This window comes from Hemiscyllium ocellatum, chromosome 3 (genome assembly GCF_020745735.1).
Source record: "Hemiscyllium ocellatum isolate sHemOce1 chromosome 3, sHemOce1.pat.X.cur, whole genome shotgun sequence".
Classification (NCBI taxonomy): Eukaryota; Metazoa; Chordata; class Chondrichthyes; order Orectolobiformes; family Hemiscylliidae; genus Hemiscyllium; species Hemiscyllium ocellatum.
The window spans coordinates 90,827,379-90,844,266 of NC_083403.1; the positions used below are offsets into that span (position 1 = coordinate 90,827,379).

A 16,888-nucleotide genomic window follows, 5' to 3' on the forward strand; every position below is an offset into this window, starting at 1 on the left:
GCTCTCCACAGGCACAACCATTGAATTGGAAGAAGAAAGGGTGAGCGAGGAAGATCAAAAACTAATGAAATGCCAAACACTTAATGCAAAAGAAAGGTGAGATGTTAAACGGTTCACATCTGAGGACTGGTCTAAGCAGAAGAGCAGAAAACACTTATAGTGTGAACAAAATCCAAGAATCCTACAGGTTCATAATGAAAGAAACATGGAATCATCAGCACAGATGACAAGGATAATAAAGGGTTGGATATACCTGTCTCGTTCTGATGACTGTAAACTAGAATCTGGTCTCAAACAGTTGGTGCTAGCGCTCCTAGCCCTGTCAAGAGAGTGCTGTATTTCACTAATGCCAGTACAAGGCATCCCATGGTGGAAGAGAAAGAGGACAAGAAAGGAAAACAAAGAAGGAATATAATATTAGATCGTAAATCATGAAGGCAATGCACTTTCAAAAACATGATACAAAGAACAGTTAATGATTTCAAACATTCAAAGATGCTGGAAAGTTGGCATGATGAATCGTAAAACAAATTCAATCAAGAACAAAATTATGATACAGTTAAATGTCAAATATTTGAGAATTCTTTACAAATACGATACACCAGGAAGATAAACTCTCATTTGCAAAAAAACAATTTAACAAGTCAACATGTGTTTGGTCGAGTGTAAGTGTTGGCACGTTAATTATCAACAAGCTGATGGGTTGTGTTTGTGACTTTGTAAAATGCAGCCCAAACACATCAATAGTGACAGTTTGATTTGGAGGAGTTTAATATTGAAAAAGGCAGAATTGTTACACCCCAAACTTCTGTCCCTATTTTGAGGGCGTTATTAGGCTGCAGAATTTCTCGGGAGTTACACAACATCTGCTAAAGGGCAAAAAACATTCCTGAGAATGTTTAGAGTAGGAGTTATACTGCATGGAAATAGAACCTTCGATCGAACTGGTTCATGCTGACCACAAAGTCTAAATTGACCTGGTCACATTTGTCAGCATTTGGCTCATATTCATTTGGCTCTAAACCCCTCCCAATCACATACCAATCCAGGCGCCTTTTAAAAGTTTTAATTGTTCTCACCTCCACCACTTTCTTGGGCAGCTCATTCCATACGTGCACCACCCTCTGCAGGAAAACATTGCCCTTCATGTCCCTTTTAAATGTTTCCCCTCTTATCTTAAACCAATGTCCTTTAGTTCTAGATTCCTCCAATCTATGAAAAAGATTAGATTACTTACAGGCCCTTCGGCCCAACTAGTCCTCACCGACCCTCCGAAGAACAACCCACCCAGACCCATTCCCTTACATTTACCTCTTCAATTAACACTATGGGCAATTTAGTATGGCCAATTCACCTAACCTGCACATTTTTGGACTGTGGAAGGAAACCTGAGCACTCACAGGAAACCCACGTAGACATGGGGAGAATGTGCAAACTCCACGCAGACAGTTGCCTGAGGCCGGAATTCAACCCGGTCTCTGACGCTGTGCGGCAGCAGTGCTGACCACTGTGCCACCATGCCGCCCAAGATCTTGGCTATTCACCCAATCTATGCCCCTCATGATCTTATAAACCTCTATAAGGCCATCCCTCAGCCTTCAACACTCCAGGGAAAAAATGCCCCACCCTATTCAGCCCCTCCCTTTATTTCAAACCCTCTAATCCTGGCAACATCCTGACAAATCTTTTCTGAACCCTATGAAATTTGAAAGCTTTCTTATGGCACAGAATGCTTGGGAAAGTTAAATCCAGTCTGTTCCCCACAGTATTAATTTAACAAACTACTGAGCACACAATGTGTTAAGGATCAGCATTTAATAAGATTTTGGACATCTTTATGCTTTATATAAAAATTGCCAAACTTTGAACATAGTTTCTTCCCCTACATTATCCATTTTGCAATATGTGGATACTGTAGATTTTTCATTTATCTTCCAATACACAATTATTTCTATCATTTCTCTAAAGCCAAGATTTTCTAGGCATAGTGGTTACTGTGTTCTCATTTTAGGATCATTGCGCTGCTTACTTTAGTAAACAGGAACTTATTAAACAAAGATGAGCTCACAATCTTCTCTCAGCAACATAATCTTATTTTGAATAAAGAAATTCCAGAGTGTTTTACAGGACGTTTGTAAACAAAAAAAGTGTTAAACCGCCACATAAGGAGTTAGTGGTGAAATTTTGTTTAAGAGCTGGGAAGGTCACCATTGGCTGGGAAACTAGAAAGACACCTGGATTGCCTCCTCAGTGAGAGATACCTGTACTGCGTCTTCAGGCCTTCCTGTCTGGAGTGCAATTCTGATGAAGGCTGGAGAGTGGTCGAGCTCAAGTATGCCCTCACCCAACCTGAGTGAACCCACCTTCAGGCTAACCAGTATTGAGTGCAGCAATGGAGATCAAGGTGGTAAAAAAAAATGTCAAAAGAAACTGATTGTAAGGAGTATCTTAAGGAGAGACAGGAAAGAGTTAAAAGGGACATGAGGGGTAACTTTTTCATACAGATGGTGGTGTGTGAATGGAACAAGCTGCCAGAGGAAGTGGAGGATGTGGGTACAATTACAACATTTAAAAGGCAGCTGGAGGGGTACATGAAGAGGAAGGGCTTAAGAAAAATATTGGCCAAACAGTAGGATGTCCGGCTGGTGTGCAGTAGTGGGATCGAAGGGTCAGTTTCCATGCTGTGTGACTCTGTGACTCTTTGACCAAACCCAAATGTCAGTGCACCATTTCCAACAGATCCTATTCTCACTGGTCCAAGAAAGGAGGCAGGCCATGACTCAGACATAAGTGACAGCTGAACTCAGCAAGGTCATTTGAACTCATTCCATTTTCACCACAGAAAAAGCTTTACGCTGCACTGTACAAGTCATGAATTTATTGAGGAGTGATAAATACTGTTGAAGGGATCAGAAACACCAGACTGTTCGACAGCCCTTGAGTTTTTTGAATCCCCAGCCTGAAAAGAAAACTGCTTCAGTAAGAGTTTTTTTTAAAAAAACTCAAGCTATGGAATTACTTAACTCTGTATGCCTTGGGTGCTTTTCACATTAGGGTTCCAAGTTCCCATTTGGTTGACAGAGGGATTGAATTCAAGAGTCGTGAAGTGATTTTGCAGCTGTACAGGACTTTGGTTAGGCCACATTTGGAGTACTGTGTGCAGTTCTGGTCGCCTCACTTTAGGAAAGATGTGGAAGCTTTGGAGAGGGTGCAGAGAAGATTTACCAGGATGTTGCCTGGAATGGAGAATAGGTTGTACGAGGACAGGTTGAGAGTTCTTGGCCTTTTCTCATTGGAACGGCGAAGGATGAGGGGTGACTTGATAGAGGTTTATAAGATGATCAGAGGAATAGATAGAGTAGACAGTCAGAAACTTTTTTCCCCGGGTACAACAGAGTGTTACAAGGGGACATAAATTTAAGGTGAAGGGTGGAAGGTATAGGGGAGATCTCAGGGGTGGGTTCTTTACCCAGAGAGTGGTGGGGGCATGGAATGCGCTGCCCGTGGCAGTGGTAGAGTCAGAATCATTGACGACCTTTAAGCGGCAATTGGATAGGTACATGGATGGGTGCTTAATCTAGGATAGATGTTCGGCACAACATCGTGGGCCGAAGGGCCTGTTCTGTGCTGTATTGTTCTATGTTCTATGTTCTAACTGGAATAAATTATTACAGGATAAGCTGTCTGTGATGGGTGTCATTAATATCAAGTTTTTTGTGCTTTTATACTGGAGAGGATTTTAATATTTTAAATGGGATTTCATGAATGCTTTCCTTTATTACAGTAAAGGCTGTGAAAAAAAGTGGAAACCATTATTTGAGCTTAGCATTGCTCCTAAGGTCTATCTGCTGTGAATAGTTGGTGAACTGGCCTGAAAGATCTAAGTGTGTTGCAGAGGAAGATGGGCTCACTTTAAGTTGATTAGAGGCTATAATTGGCCAGGGATGAGGTGAAATTAGCGGACTGGTGCATAAAATAATTTAAAACCGCAGTCAATGGTTTAGTTTTCTTTTATAGGGACTAGAATTAAGAAAAGTTTGGAGCGTATGCAATGTCAGTATAAAGCTCCGATTAAACTAGAACACTACGTTCACGACTGGGTACTCTCTCTCAGGGGGATTCTGGTCTTTGACTCAGCACACCACAGGTTCACCAGAATGATATAGGTACCAAATGGGCTAAGTAATCATTACAATTCTGAAAAACTAAAGTTGCATTTCCTTAAGCAGAGATGACTGGGGAGTCAATATAATTGACTCCCCAAAGTGATTGAGGAATTGTGAGGACAGATAGAGAAACTACTCCCTTTGGTAAGGGATCAGAAAAGGGATATAAAGTTAGAACTTCACTGTTCAAGGAAAACATCAGGAATAATTAATTCACAACAAAGGAGTGGAAACAAAAACAAATTACAGGAAAACTCAGCAGGTCCGACAGCATCTGTGGTGAGAAAGCAGAATTAACATTTCGGTCCAGTAATCCTTCTCCAGATTCATTCCAATGACATCATGGCTGATCTGTGACCCATCTCTACATATCTGCCTTTTGTTCGTATCTCTTAATATATTTGCTTTAAAAAAAAATTCATCTATCTCCAGCCGTCCAGACTGTTACATTCAAAGAGAGGTGTTTGCAGGGGGCAGGGGAGAAGTGTTGTGAAGTGGAGGTGTGGCCTTTTTGTTTGGAGCCAGATCTGGCACATTGGGAATTTCCCAACCTTTGTAGTGATAAACTGCTTATACATCCAGAGTGGCTACAGCACTGGAGGCCAGTCTGTCATGTCGGTAATAAACAATATGAATAATTGTGGCTATTCAGCCCATGCGCTGCCATTCAATGAGATCATCACTGATCATCCTCACCTTCACTTTCTTTCTTTCTCTACTCAACCCCCTATTCCATTTACAAGACCAATTCATTTATTGCCTATCCTGATGTCAGCTTTAAATAATCATCTGATTCTCTTTTGAGAGCCCTGATTGAAACTGCCTCCACCATACATTTGTCCAATGTACTCAGATCCTAACAACTTGCTAAAATGTTCTTTCTCATGGTAGCATTGCTTCTTTTATCAGTTAGCTTAAACGAGAGTTCTCCGGGTTTGATGCTTCCACTTTCTCTTTCCTAAAGAGAAAATTCCAGGAGAAAGTCGAGAGAAGAATTGACCACGAGGGGTCGACAAACTATTCTTTGGAAGAAACTGTGTGTGGAAAGATCAAACCAGAGCAAATTCTATTTTCTCCAATCTATCCACATAATCAAATCTGTCTTAAGTGCAAGATTTTGATAAATCATAACTGCACTCAATGCACTGAGGTTTACTGCATCTAAAAAAAAACGCAAGGATATGACCTACAAAGTTATGGAAAGTGGGATTAGTCAGAGAGGCAATGGACCAAATGGCCGTCTTGGTGCGGTATATCTATGTTTCCTGCCAGGTTGCTGGCAAATTCTCAGACAGGTGGAAAATGGCAGGAGATTGCACTTTGATCCTTTTGGGTATCTTTCCCAGCAATCAGAAGGAAGAGAGAGCAAGAGGTCAATGCATGGAGGGGAACATGGTTGCAGCATTAAAGAGATCACAAGCCACAAAAGGGAAGAACCTAAGTGAAGGATTTTATTTTAAAAAGTATGCTTGAAAGACTAAACCGAGAGATTTAAAATCAAATCCTCTTGTTCTGAACAAAGAGCAAGACTGTCAGTTGGACTGAAGTCAGGATGAATATTGTCCAAGGCATGTAGATGGATTTGAATCCAGGTTGTTCGCACTGTGAGGCAGCAACGCTAACTACTGAACAACTCTGCTGCCCATCAGTGGAGGGCTTCTCGGAAACATCAGTGTGAAAACATGCATTGAGTGATAGCAGTCTGTTCCTTGGCCAGATTTGTAACATGCTATCATTATATCTTCAATTACATGTGCTTCAACTTTATCAAAGTAGTCCATTTTGTGGCATTGTATCAAATGCACTTTGAATGGCTCTATATACAATATTTACGATAGCATGCTCCCTTCCTTTCTTGGTGACGTTATCAAATAATTTAGTGATAAGTTCAAAACAGGATTTAGTTACAACAAATCCATGCTGGATTAAATTTATTATGCCACTTTTTTGGAGGGAGATTTTTTTTTCCCTCCTGGATTATGCCTGTCAGCACTCCTAGGAATATTCCTTTTCCTTTCTTTTGTATACAGTGTAGGATTCTGATCTTCAATGAGTTCTGCCAAATGAAAATAAAATGAGAATTGGAAGATTATGGCCAGAGCACTGCTATTTCTACTCTTATCTCATCCTGGAACAATACAACTCAGGATTCATCCCAAGCAGACACCATGAATTTCCCACTTTGATCACGTTGGTTGGGTGATTAATAGCGAGGTTGAGCATCTTGGACTACAAGATGATAAAAATGGAATGGTCAATTGGCAGATAAGTGGCAGGTAAAATTTAACCCTGAGAAATGGCAGATGATAGACTCTGGAAGGATTAATTTGACAAGGAAGTACTTAACAAATGGTACAGAACTATATAGCATGGAAATAGACCTTTCAGTCCAACTAGTTGACCATATTCCCATGGGTGGCACAGTGGCTAGCACTGTTACTCACAGCACCAGGGATCTGGGTTCAATTCCAGCCTTGGGTGATTGCGTGTGGAGTTTGTACATTCTCCCCTCTGGGTACTCCAGTTTCCTTCTGCAGTTCAAAGATGTGCCAGTTAGGTGGATTGGTCATACTGTCCAGGGATGAACAAGTTAGCTGTGGGAAAAGCAGGCACAGGGATGGAGGGGAGTCTGGGTGGAATGCTCTTTGGAGAGTTGGTGTGGACTTGTTGGGTCAGAAGGCCTGTTTCCATGCTGTAGGGATTCTATTCTAGTCTAACAACTGGTCTCGTGTGTCTGTGCTTGGCCTGGATCCCCACACATCTTGGCCATTCAAAATGTCCTGTAAACGTTGCAACTGTGATGCATCCACCACCTTCTCTAGCAGTTTATTCTGCACACAAACTGCTCTATATGTAAAAAAAAGTTGCCCCTCGTGTCTTTCTTAAATTCTTTCTCCTCTCACCTTAAAAATATGCTTCCTTGTTTCGAACTCCCCCACCCTAGGGAAAAGATCCTCGCCAATTGTTTTATCTCTGCCTCTCCTGACTTTACAAACCTCTATAAAGTCACCTTCTATATTTTAGATTCCAGTTTAAAAAAAAGTCCCACTGTATTTTATATCTCAGAGCATCCATTCCCAGCAACGTTCTGATAACTTTTGTTCTGAACTCCTTTCATTTAATATCTGTCTTTTTTCAAGGTGATCAGAACTACACACAATACCTCACAAGAGGCCTCACCAAATCCTGTACAACCTCAACATGACATTCCAACTCTTATACTTGAAGGTCTAAGCAATGAAGGCAAAACTGTTAAATGCCTCCTCAACCACCATCTACTTCTGATGCAAATGTCAAAGGATTATGTATCTGAATCCTGAGATCCTTCTGATTTACAATACTACTCAGGGCCCTACCATTACTTGTACAAGTCCTGTCCTTGATTAGATTACCAAAATGCAATACCTCATATATATCCAAATTAAACACAATCTGCCACTCCTCTCCCCATTGACCCAATTGATCAAGATCTCTTTGTCATTTCAGATACCCTTCTTCACTGTTCACTTTGTTACCAACTTTGGGGTTATCTGCAAACTTACCAAACATGTCTCTTATATTCCCATACAAATCATTTATAAAAATGACAAACAAAAGTGGGCCCAGTACTGATCCCTGTAGAACACTGTTCATTATAGGCCTCCAGTCCCTGAGACAAACCTCCCCTCTAAGAAATGGAACAAAGTGATCTTGGAGAGTTTGGCCATAGATCTCTAAAAAGGTAGAACAGCACATTAGCAGTGTGGTGAAACAGGCATATGGCACATCTGCCTTTATCAATCAAGGCACAGATTACAAAGCAGAGAAGTTAGGTTGGAGTCATATAGAGTTTTGGTTAGACCCCAGCTGGAGTACTGTGTGTAATTCTGGACACCACATTACAAGAACGGTATGAGTGCATTGAAGGAGGCGTAGAGGACATTCACCAGGACATCGCCTGGCATGGAAAATTTAAGTTTGAAGAAAGGTTGGATAGGCTTGGGTCATTTTTGTTGGAACAGAGAAGACTGAGCAGCGCTCTGAGTGTACAGGTCATGGACAGAGTGAATAAGGAGCAGCTGATTTCCTTATTTGAAGGGTCAGTCATGAAGGGACACAGGTGGGCAATGTAAGGAAAAACATTTTACCCAGAGGGTGGTTACAGTCTGGAAAGCACTGTATAGGAAGGTGGTAGCGGCAAATTGCCTCACATCCCTTAAAATGCATCTGGCATGTCATAACATTCAAGGCTATGAGCCAAGTGCTAGTAAATGGGATTTGGTTGAAGGTCAGGTGTTTCTCAGAGTCAGTGCAGATTTGATGGGCTGAAGGACATCTTCTGCATAGTATGATACTATAATTCAAGTTTCTGAATTACCTCTTTCTCTGATTTGACAGTGGTAAGATTCATTTTGCTTGCTGTAAAGCTAAGTGCTCATTTTCTAAGTTATGTCCAAGCCCCTCTAATATTTTCTCAATTTTGGGCCATAACTGGCTCCATCTTTCACTAAATTATCCTTGTACTCAAGATATATTTGTAAGAGTTAGAATGACAGAATCCTTTGAGTGTGGAAAAAGACATTCAAGTCCACACCTGCATTTCCTGTGACTAATCCACCTCGCGTACACATCCCTGACACTATGGAAAATTTAGTGTGGCCAATCCACCTAACCCGCATATCTTTGGACTGTGAGGAAACTGGAGCACCTAGAGGAAACCAGAGCAGACATGGGGAAAATAGGCAACCGTGTGGAGTTTGCACATGTGTGGAATTGAACCCATGTCCCCACTGCTGTGACAGCAGTGCTAATCACTGAGCCACTGTGCTGCCCTTGGCATTCCCTTTTATTTTACTTATTTTTTTGCCATACACTTTATTCCTTTTATTGCTGTTTCAGTTCTCCTCTGCCTCTTTATTGTCTTTGATTCACAAGTATATGATAAATCCAATTTCTGAGATGACTCCCTTTGCTGCTTCAGCTTAATCTTTTTCTCTTTAGTCATTTACGGAGCTTTAATGTTGAATAGCCTTCATATTCTTCCATAAGCATGTATTCAGAACTATTAGTATATCTGGAATTAACGAAGTATATCATATCAATTCATACTTTAGGCTGAGCACCAACTGAAACTACCTGGTTCACAATATTATCTATTATCTAATTCTTTCCTAACTCCAGAGCAATGTAATATTGTAAGGAAAACTTCTTTCTTGGCGAAAACCATTTACCATTAATGGCATTTTGGGAGGCAAAATTCTATTGATGTTAAATGATATTCTGGTGTGGACATAATACAGCAATAGACAAATAAACAGAAAATGTCAATAGAAACAAAGACCCCTTCAATCAGATAACCAAAGTAGAGAATATAACATGATCTGAATCAGTTACTACTGTAATCAATTCAATACTGACCATCAAGAATTATGGAATTGTGGAAGGGAAAATGTAACAAAGATAGTCATGTCATAATTATATTCCAACAGTGTTGTTGTATCTAGTGAAATGTCTGCATTAGAACGGGAATAATGTTCTTGGTGAAATAACCAGATTGCATTGTTTTGTGTAAAATGTATGCATCGGAGTGGGAATACTGTTTTGTAAACATGTCTGGATTGGGATAGAAATATTGCTCTGTGATGAGTATCTGGATCTGAATGGAAACATTGTTCCCGGTGAAAAACTCCAACGTGAGCGGGGGTGGGGGGAGCAAATGTGGACCAAATGCAGCTATGGGTGTCAGGAACACAACTGGGAGAGTTGGCACAGTCAATGCATTGAGGACACAGTGAGGGTATCTCAGCAATATGCCCTATCACATCATTTGCTCCTGGAGCGGGAGGAGGAGTGCCTGGTGGGGTGATGAATTCAATAAGTAAAAGACGACTCTGTGCATTCCCTCAACTTTTCCCCCATCCTGTAGACCACATTCAGACTTCAGGCTCCTGAAGGGAACTGTCTAACATTGGGGAAGTCCATGACTTGATTTCCAATAATTGGCTGATCACCAATGCTATTCTTGCTGCCTCCAGCAACAATACTCATGTTTTACAACACCCATTCCCTCCAGTCTCCAAAGCAGTCTCTGTGTAGTTAATACACATTCAGTCCTTAAATCCTTCTCAGGTTTAATGTTAGCTATGCACCCAACTGATAAAATGACAATGGAATCTGGACATTAACCTTTGCCAGGTTAGACTGTCAGAATCAAATCTCCGTTATGAAACGAGATGTAAATGGCATCAACCTAATTTATTCTGCATCTTAGTTTGACTTTAATTAAAAGATAATTCAATTTAAAAATATCAAAAATAATAAAGAATGCTATAGAAACTCTCCACTTAGTTAAGAAATGTTTTACCCCATTTTAAATGGGATGGCTCGGTGGCTCAGTGGTTAGCACTGCTGCCTCACAGCACCAGGGACAAGCCTTGGGTGACTGTCAGTGTAGAGTTTGCACATTTTCCCCTATGTCTGCGTGGATTTTCTCCCATAGTCCAAAAATGTGTAGGTCAAGTGAATTGGCCATGCTAAATTGCCCATAGTGTAAGTGCATTAGTCAGAAGGAAATGGATCTGGTGGGTTGGTGTGGACTTGTTGGGCCAAATGACCTGTTTCCACACTATAGGGAATCTAATCTAAACACATGCAGCCTTGCTAAAGGATTTGGAGACATGTGATAATGCACAAGGGAAAATGGATAAACTTCTGGCTCATGACAGATTAAAATCTTCACATAAGCAAGCAGGAAGAGAATTTGTAACTTAAACCAAAACTACAATGGGGCAATGTTAGCAACATTTGATTACTACAGCTTACTTAGAGCTGTAGAAGAAAATACAATTGCTTGATGCCTTGGTTTTTGTCTGTGTCTCAGATTGAAAATGATAATATCTGATGATGAAAACATTTATCCTTTTTGCCAATTACAAAGGTGCAAACAAATAAGTTCAAAGACTTGAAATTCTACATACATGTTAGCAGAGAGCACACAAAGTGACTTTTATTGATACAGCACACATGTTGGATGGAGTGAGTTTCTCTTAGGATAACTGCTTTGGTAACAAAGTAAACCAGTAACCAAAAAAAAACTGTGATGAGACTTTTAATACATTTCAAACAACATACTTAATGCAAATTATGCTTAATTTGACAAAGTTAACTGTTTAAATTTGGTGAGTATAATTTGATGGCTGAATGAACAGGAGAAAACAACAATGGACATTTATGGCAAGGCATTCCACTTGCTGGTAACTCTAACCATGGAGAAAGCAAACACATCTTATGAGGGAAGACAGCTTCCATGTATATAAAGGAATTCATCTGACAGAAGTTGAATGAGAACATAGGAAAACAATATGTGAACATGAGTATGGTTGTGGTATTCTTATTTCTCTAAAAAATACTGCAGCAAGACAGAATAACATAAGCAAGGATACAGGAAGAGAACATGTTAACATTTAAAACTGACAAATAATCAAATTTACATTGTAACTTCACAAGGTAGCAAGAGAGAGATTACACTTCCATGATTCAAATCAATATGCGGACTGTTTTACACATTCAAGATCTCAGCACTGGAGGGCGCTCTACTCACTCAAAATGTAGTGGATCTAAAATGATTTATTGAGAAAATTCTGGAAGATGGAGACTAGAGACAGAAGAAGTATGAAAAGATATTGCCATGTCTCATCAGTTAAAGCTTTGCAAAGCTTTAGTGTGCCTCATGATTTTTTTATCCAGCTTTACTAAGTTTGGAACAGCATGAGACTTCATGTTATGCCCTCATCACTAGTCTCACCAATTATTTGGACTCAGTGTCACTTACAATCAGGAACCTACATTTCCAGTCAATTTGAGGTACAAGAACAAGAAAAGTACTTTATGTAAACTGAATATTGTAAATCTCACTCTCTTGTCTCTTCAACTTAAAGAACCATGCTCACTAAAAGCTCATTTCAGCATCGCCTCTTTGGATGCTTCTTGTTGCCAGCTGACTATTCTAACACACTTCTAACTGATTTCCCATGTTCTATTTGCAATCACCCAAAATTATATTGCACAGGACCTAACACAGCCAATCTTGTTCACTTTTCACTGCTGTACATTGGCTTTTAGTTAAATAACAGGTCCATTTTCAGAATTTCCAATTCCTTCAATGTACTTGCCCATCTCCATTTCAGTAATTTTCTCCAAGCACACTCGAAGATATTTGTGCTCCATCAATCATGGCCTTGTAAACATTCAGTTGCCTCAATCTCTGAAATTCCCTCCTTCAACTCTCCAGTTTCTGCCTTCCTCTTTTGAATGTACCTTTAAATCTACGTCTTTGAACAAATCCTTACATGACTAAATATGTTAAACTGTGTATAATGTTCCTGTGAAGAATCTAGGCACACTTTACTTCCTTAAAAATAGGTGCTACATAAACACAAGTTGTTGTTAGTGAGTTTTGAGAAGATTTGTAATTCAGGTTGAGGTTTTGGATGTAAGTATGCTCACTGAGCTGCAAAGTTCATTTCCACACATTTCATTACCCTACTAGGTAACATCTTCAGTGGGCCTCAGGTGAAGCAATGCTGAAAATTCCTGCTTTCTATTTATATCTTTGGGTTGGTGATGCCTGAGGCCCACTGAAGATATTACCTAGTAGGGTATCGAAACATCTGGAAGTGAACCTTGCAGCTCAGCGAGCAAACTACATCCACAAGTTGTTGTTATTGACAATAAACAGTTCTCTGCTTTTGTCATTTCTGTCCAGCATTTATCATGGTTGACTACACTATTCTGCTCACAATCTTTCCCACAACTATCCAGCTCAATAGCTACATCCACCATTACCAATCAACCATTTCCCAAAAAATTCTTCAAACTGCTTCTCTTCCGAAATCTTTGTAAACATATTCATTCAAAGTCCCCTAGTCACCTTTTGTGGTCTTGTTCCCCATTTATCACTTAAAACATGTAGCCTGCCTTTAATGGGACTGTTGAAGAATGTTCAGCTCCAGCTCATTCTTGACTTATTCATTGCCTCGTTACAATGGAGGCAAAGTTCAGTTTGATGGGCATCACAAGATTTGGAAGCTGGAGAGTGCACAATGTAAGTTTTACCAGAAATGTTGTCTGAACATCAAGTGTTAAAGGTATAAGAGAGGAATCTGTATGACACAAGTGGCATAGACGCCATTATGGGCCGTTGTTTGTAGGTGTTAGCACCTGTTTCCAAGAGACTGTAATGATTGTTTCAGCAATAATTGGAGATTAAAAGCAAATCTCCAGACATCAAAACATGCATTAAAAGAAAATGCATTCTGAAACAAATAATAAACAATTCCTAAATGACACACAGCACAATGCTCCAAGTCGTCACATTTGTTGCTTTGTGGATTGTCCAGGATTTTCCTTGATATTCAGGAAAGGCCATTCACAGACCACTAATGTGGCCAAGCAGGTTAGAGGTCCTTTCTATATGGATTCAGAATTTCACACTGAAGAGAATTTTGAATTTTCTTATTTTAAGTAGGTGATAAATTTTTAATTAGTTATGATTGAAGCATTATGGGACACAGGCAGGAAAGTGGAATTGAGGCTGAAATGAGAACAGCCATGATCACATCAAATGGCAGAGCAGGCTTGAGGGGCTGAATTGCTTACTCTTGCTCCAAGTGTCGATGCATTATTAAGAGAGGTCACAAACTCTATTCTGCCAGGTCAGATCCAAAAGGGAGAATGACAGTCGCAGGTCAGTACTCAGAGAGGCCGAGAGCAGTTTTGGTCCATGGCAGGGTCTAGAAATGTGTTACCTTTTTAAATTTTAAACCATGGTCACATGAATAAATCTTACAAGGACTTAGACATGAACAGATGTCAGAATTGTGATCATTAGCACGTTATGATTAGCAATGGATCAAACGTATATCTTAGTACTATTAGCAATAGCTGTGGAGCATACCAAATACAGAGCATGAAAATGAATGTTGCTCAATATTATTCACCATGAAGATGAAAGGCAAAATAGCACAAATGCAAAGTGTATCGGTTTTTTAAACAACACAACTAGATATCTATCAATGAACTGTACAAATTTACAACTGAAAACCATTATGACAACAAGAACGCTAAACCAAATATTTAAAAGAAAGCTTGTTCTCGGAATACATTCACTTACTATTTACCTGGCAGTACGCAGGCACTCTGCACTCCTTCCTCGTTTTGCCCTGGGCAGCATAAGGAACTCACTGCACAGACATGATGAATGGGGAGCAATGCAGTGAGGAGAAAAAAAATGGAGCAATGAAAAAGAAAGTGAGATCTAATGAAGATGCCACTGATAGTGAACAAATCATTTTATGTTTCAATGATATAAGCACTTAAAATCTGCAAACAATATTTAATACAGCTGTACAGAAAATGCATTAATTCATAGGAGAATCATAGAATCATCATGGCTATTTTTCACTTAGTCCCATAATACATTTTAACTGCTCACCTGCAGCCATTCCATTCTCCATGAAGAATCAAATAGCCTGACATTATCAGAACTCTTCATCCCATCAGATAGGAAACAGCAAACTAAAATGATATTCTGCTCCATTAAACATGTCCATGCAGTTCAGAATTGTTCCAGTTAACCTTTTTTTTTAACAAGAGTTTTTATTTAAAAGATGAAACAAAAATCACTGGCTCAGTGCACCATTGCAAGTATGGAGACAGCAAGCTATCTGCACTGATGGAACTTCACTCACAGGATGATATCCTCTCTGCAATGTAGAGATATCCCACTGAGACAATAGATCAGCTATTGTACTATTCTGTTGAGATGGTGGACTCTATCATATTTATAAATTACATGCATTAATACATAATAAACATACCAAACATAAGAAAAAACTAGTAATAAACTTGCCTCTTATACTTTCTATTCATTAAAAAAAGTTTATAAAATCATGAGGGTCATAGATAAGATAAATAGCAAGGGTCTTTTCCCTAGGGTGGGGGATTTCAAAACTAGGGATCATATTTTTTTAAAATGAGAGGAGAATGTTTTCAATGTATATAGAGTGGTGTGTGTGAAATGAATTGCCAGAGGAAGTGGTGGATGCAGGTACAGTTGCAATATTTAAAAGACATTTGGATAAGTACATTAATAGGAAACATTTGGATGGATATAGGCCAAATGTAGTCAAGTGAGATTAGTTTCGTTTGGAAACATGGTCGGCATGGACAAGTTGTATTAAGGGTCTGTTTCCATGCTGTATGATTCTAAGTATTTAAAATACACTTGAAGTGACAACATTTAATTGATCACACAAATTATCAGTTATAAAGTTTAACTATAAATAGTAACTCAATTTTGTTTGAAACAAAACCTGGTAACAAGAAAATTATATTTTCATAAATCTATCATATTTATGTTGATGTTTGGAACATAAGCTCTTCATCAGGAATTCCTTATGCTCAAAACATCGGCTGTCCTGCTCTTCGGACGCTGCCTGACCGGCTGCGCTTTTCCAGCACCACACTCTTCGACTCTAATGTCCAGCATCTGCAGTCCTTACTTTCTCCTAGTTGATCAAACCTAGCGAGCAAGGCTAAAAGCAAACTTCTCCACATGGGAATTTCCTGTGTTTCTGCTGTGTCTATGATACTTGTTAAGAACAAAAATATTCACGATAAAACAGACTGAGTTTGATAGAGAGGATATGTGAAATGGATAGTGTCTTATTAATTTTATATTAATATGGTTACTAGCAGAAAAGCTCAGTATGTAGCAAATTTAAACACTAGTCTTCACCAATGCCCACACAATCTAAATGGGAGGTACCAATGTTTTTACACAACACTTTCACATAGGCATAAACTGTAGTCTATTGACTCCAATACTGTTGCATTGTAATACTTACCAGAATAGATACATACACAGCCCGAGGAAGCCATTGTGGCTGTGCTGACTCTTTGAAAGAGTTATTCAGTTTGTATCATCCGCCTATTCCTTTCTCGATTTCCATTAAATTACTTACCATGTCAACTACAGTCCAATTTTTTTTTGAAAGTTTACGTTAAACTTGTTTCAGGCAGTCTATTCTACAAAATAACAATCAAATGAATTTTCCTCATACACACACCTTCATTATGTAATCAATTGATAATAAATGATCAGAAGTGTACAAAAGGCAATGAAATCCAAATAGACCTTCAACAGCCTTATACTATGAGATTCCAATTTGATCTACTGAACTGCAGTATCAACTTTAATGGAGTGTCTGTTATTCATGTTGCTTTAGCCCTGTTTAATAATGATTTTAGTCTCTCCCCTAACCTCTCATATTGGGAGCTGCATAATTATTCTGTGATACAGAATTACACTAGAGGCTCACTAACAATGTGAGTGGAGATGAAACATCTGAGAATAAACCCATCAGCTCAGCGAGCAGAGTTACACCAACTGTGCAGTTTCAATTCCCACACCCAGAGATTACTAGTCTTCTCTAAATCACCCCTCACCGGAGGCTTGGTGACTCTCAGGTTAACCCACCATGCCATCTCTAATGAATTTGCAGTCCTATAGAACTCTAGGACTGTGGCAAGTTTATTTTAGTTTTACCCGCTCACCTCCTGTCAGGTCCTGTTCAAATTTCTACTTCTGGAATTTTAACAAACAAGATGAACATGAATCAGTAGTTCTGTTTCATAACTTTCACTGATATGAACCATATGTTCTGAAACTTTCCTTTAATTTC

The 16,888-nt window shown here is 39.3% G+C and overlaps 1 protein-coding gene across 1 annotated transcript in view; it reads right to left on the reverse strand.

The window, feature by feature from the left end:
• The window catches only part of LOC132833499 (regulating synaptic membrane exocytosis protein 1-like), a 786,224-nt gene that overhangs the window by 216,298 nt on the left and 553,038 nt on the right, over positions 1–16,888 (reverse strand). The window contains exons 18-21 of the mRNA XM_060851848.1: positions 14,324–14,386; positions 9,364–9,425; positions 5,234–5,246; positions 254–346 (exon numbers count right to left, since the gene is read on the reverse strand). Of these exons, the coding sequence (XP_060707831.1) occupies positions 254–346; positions 5,234–5,246; positions 9,364–9,425; positions 14,324–14,386 (231 nt within the window). The remainder of the gene's footprint in view (positions 1–253; positions 347–5,233; positions 5,247–9,363; positions 9,426–14,323; positions 14,387–16,888) is intronic.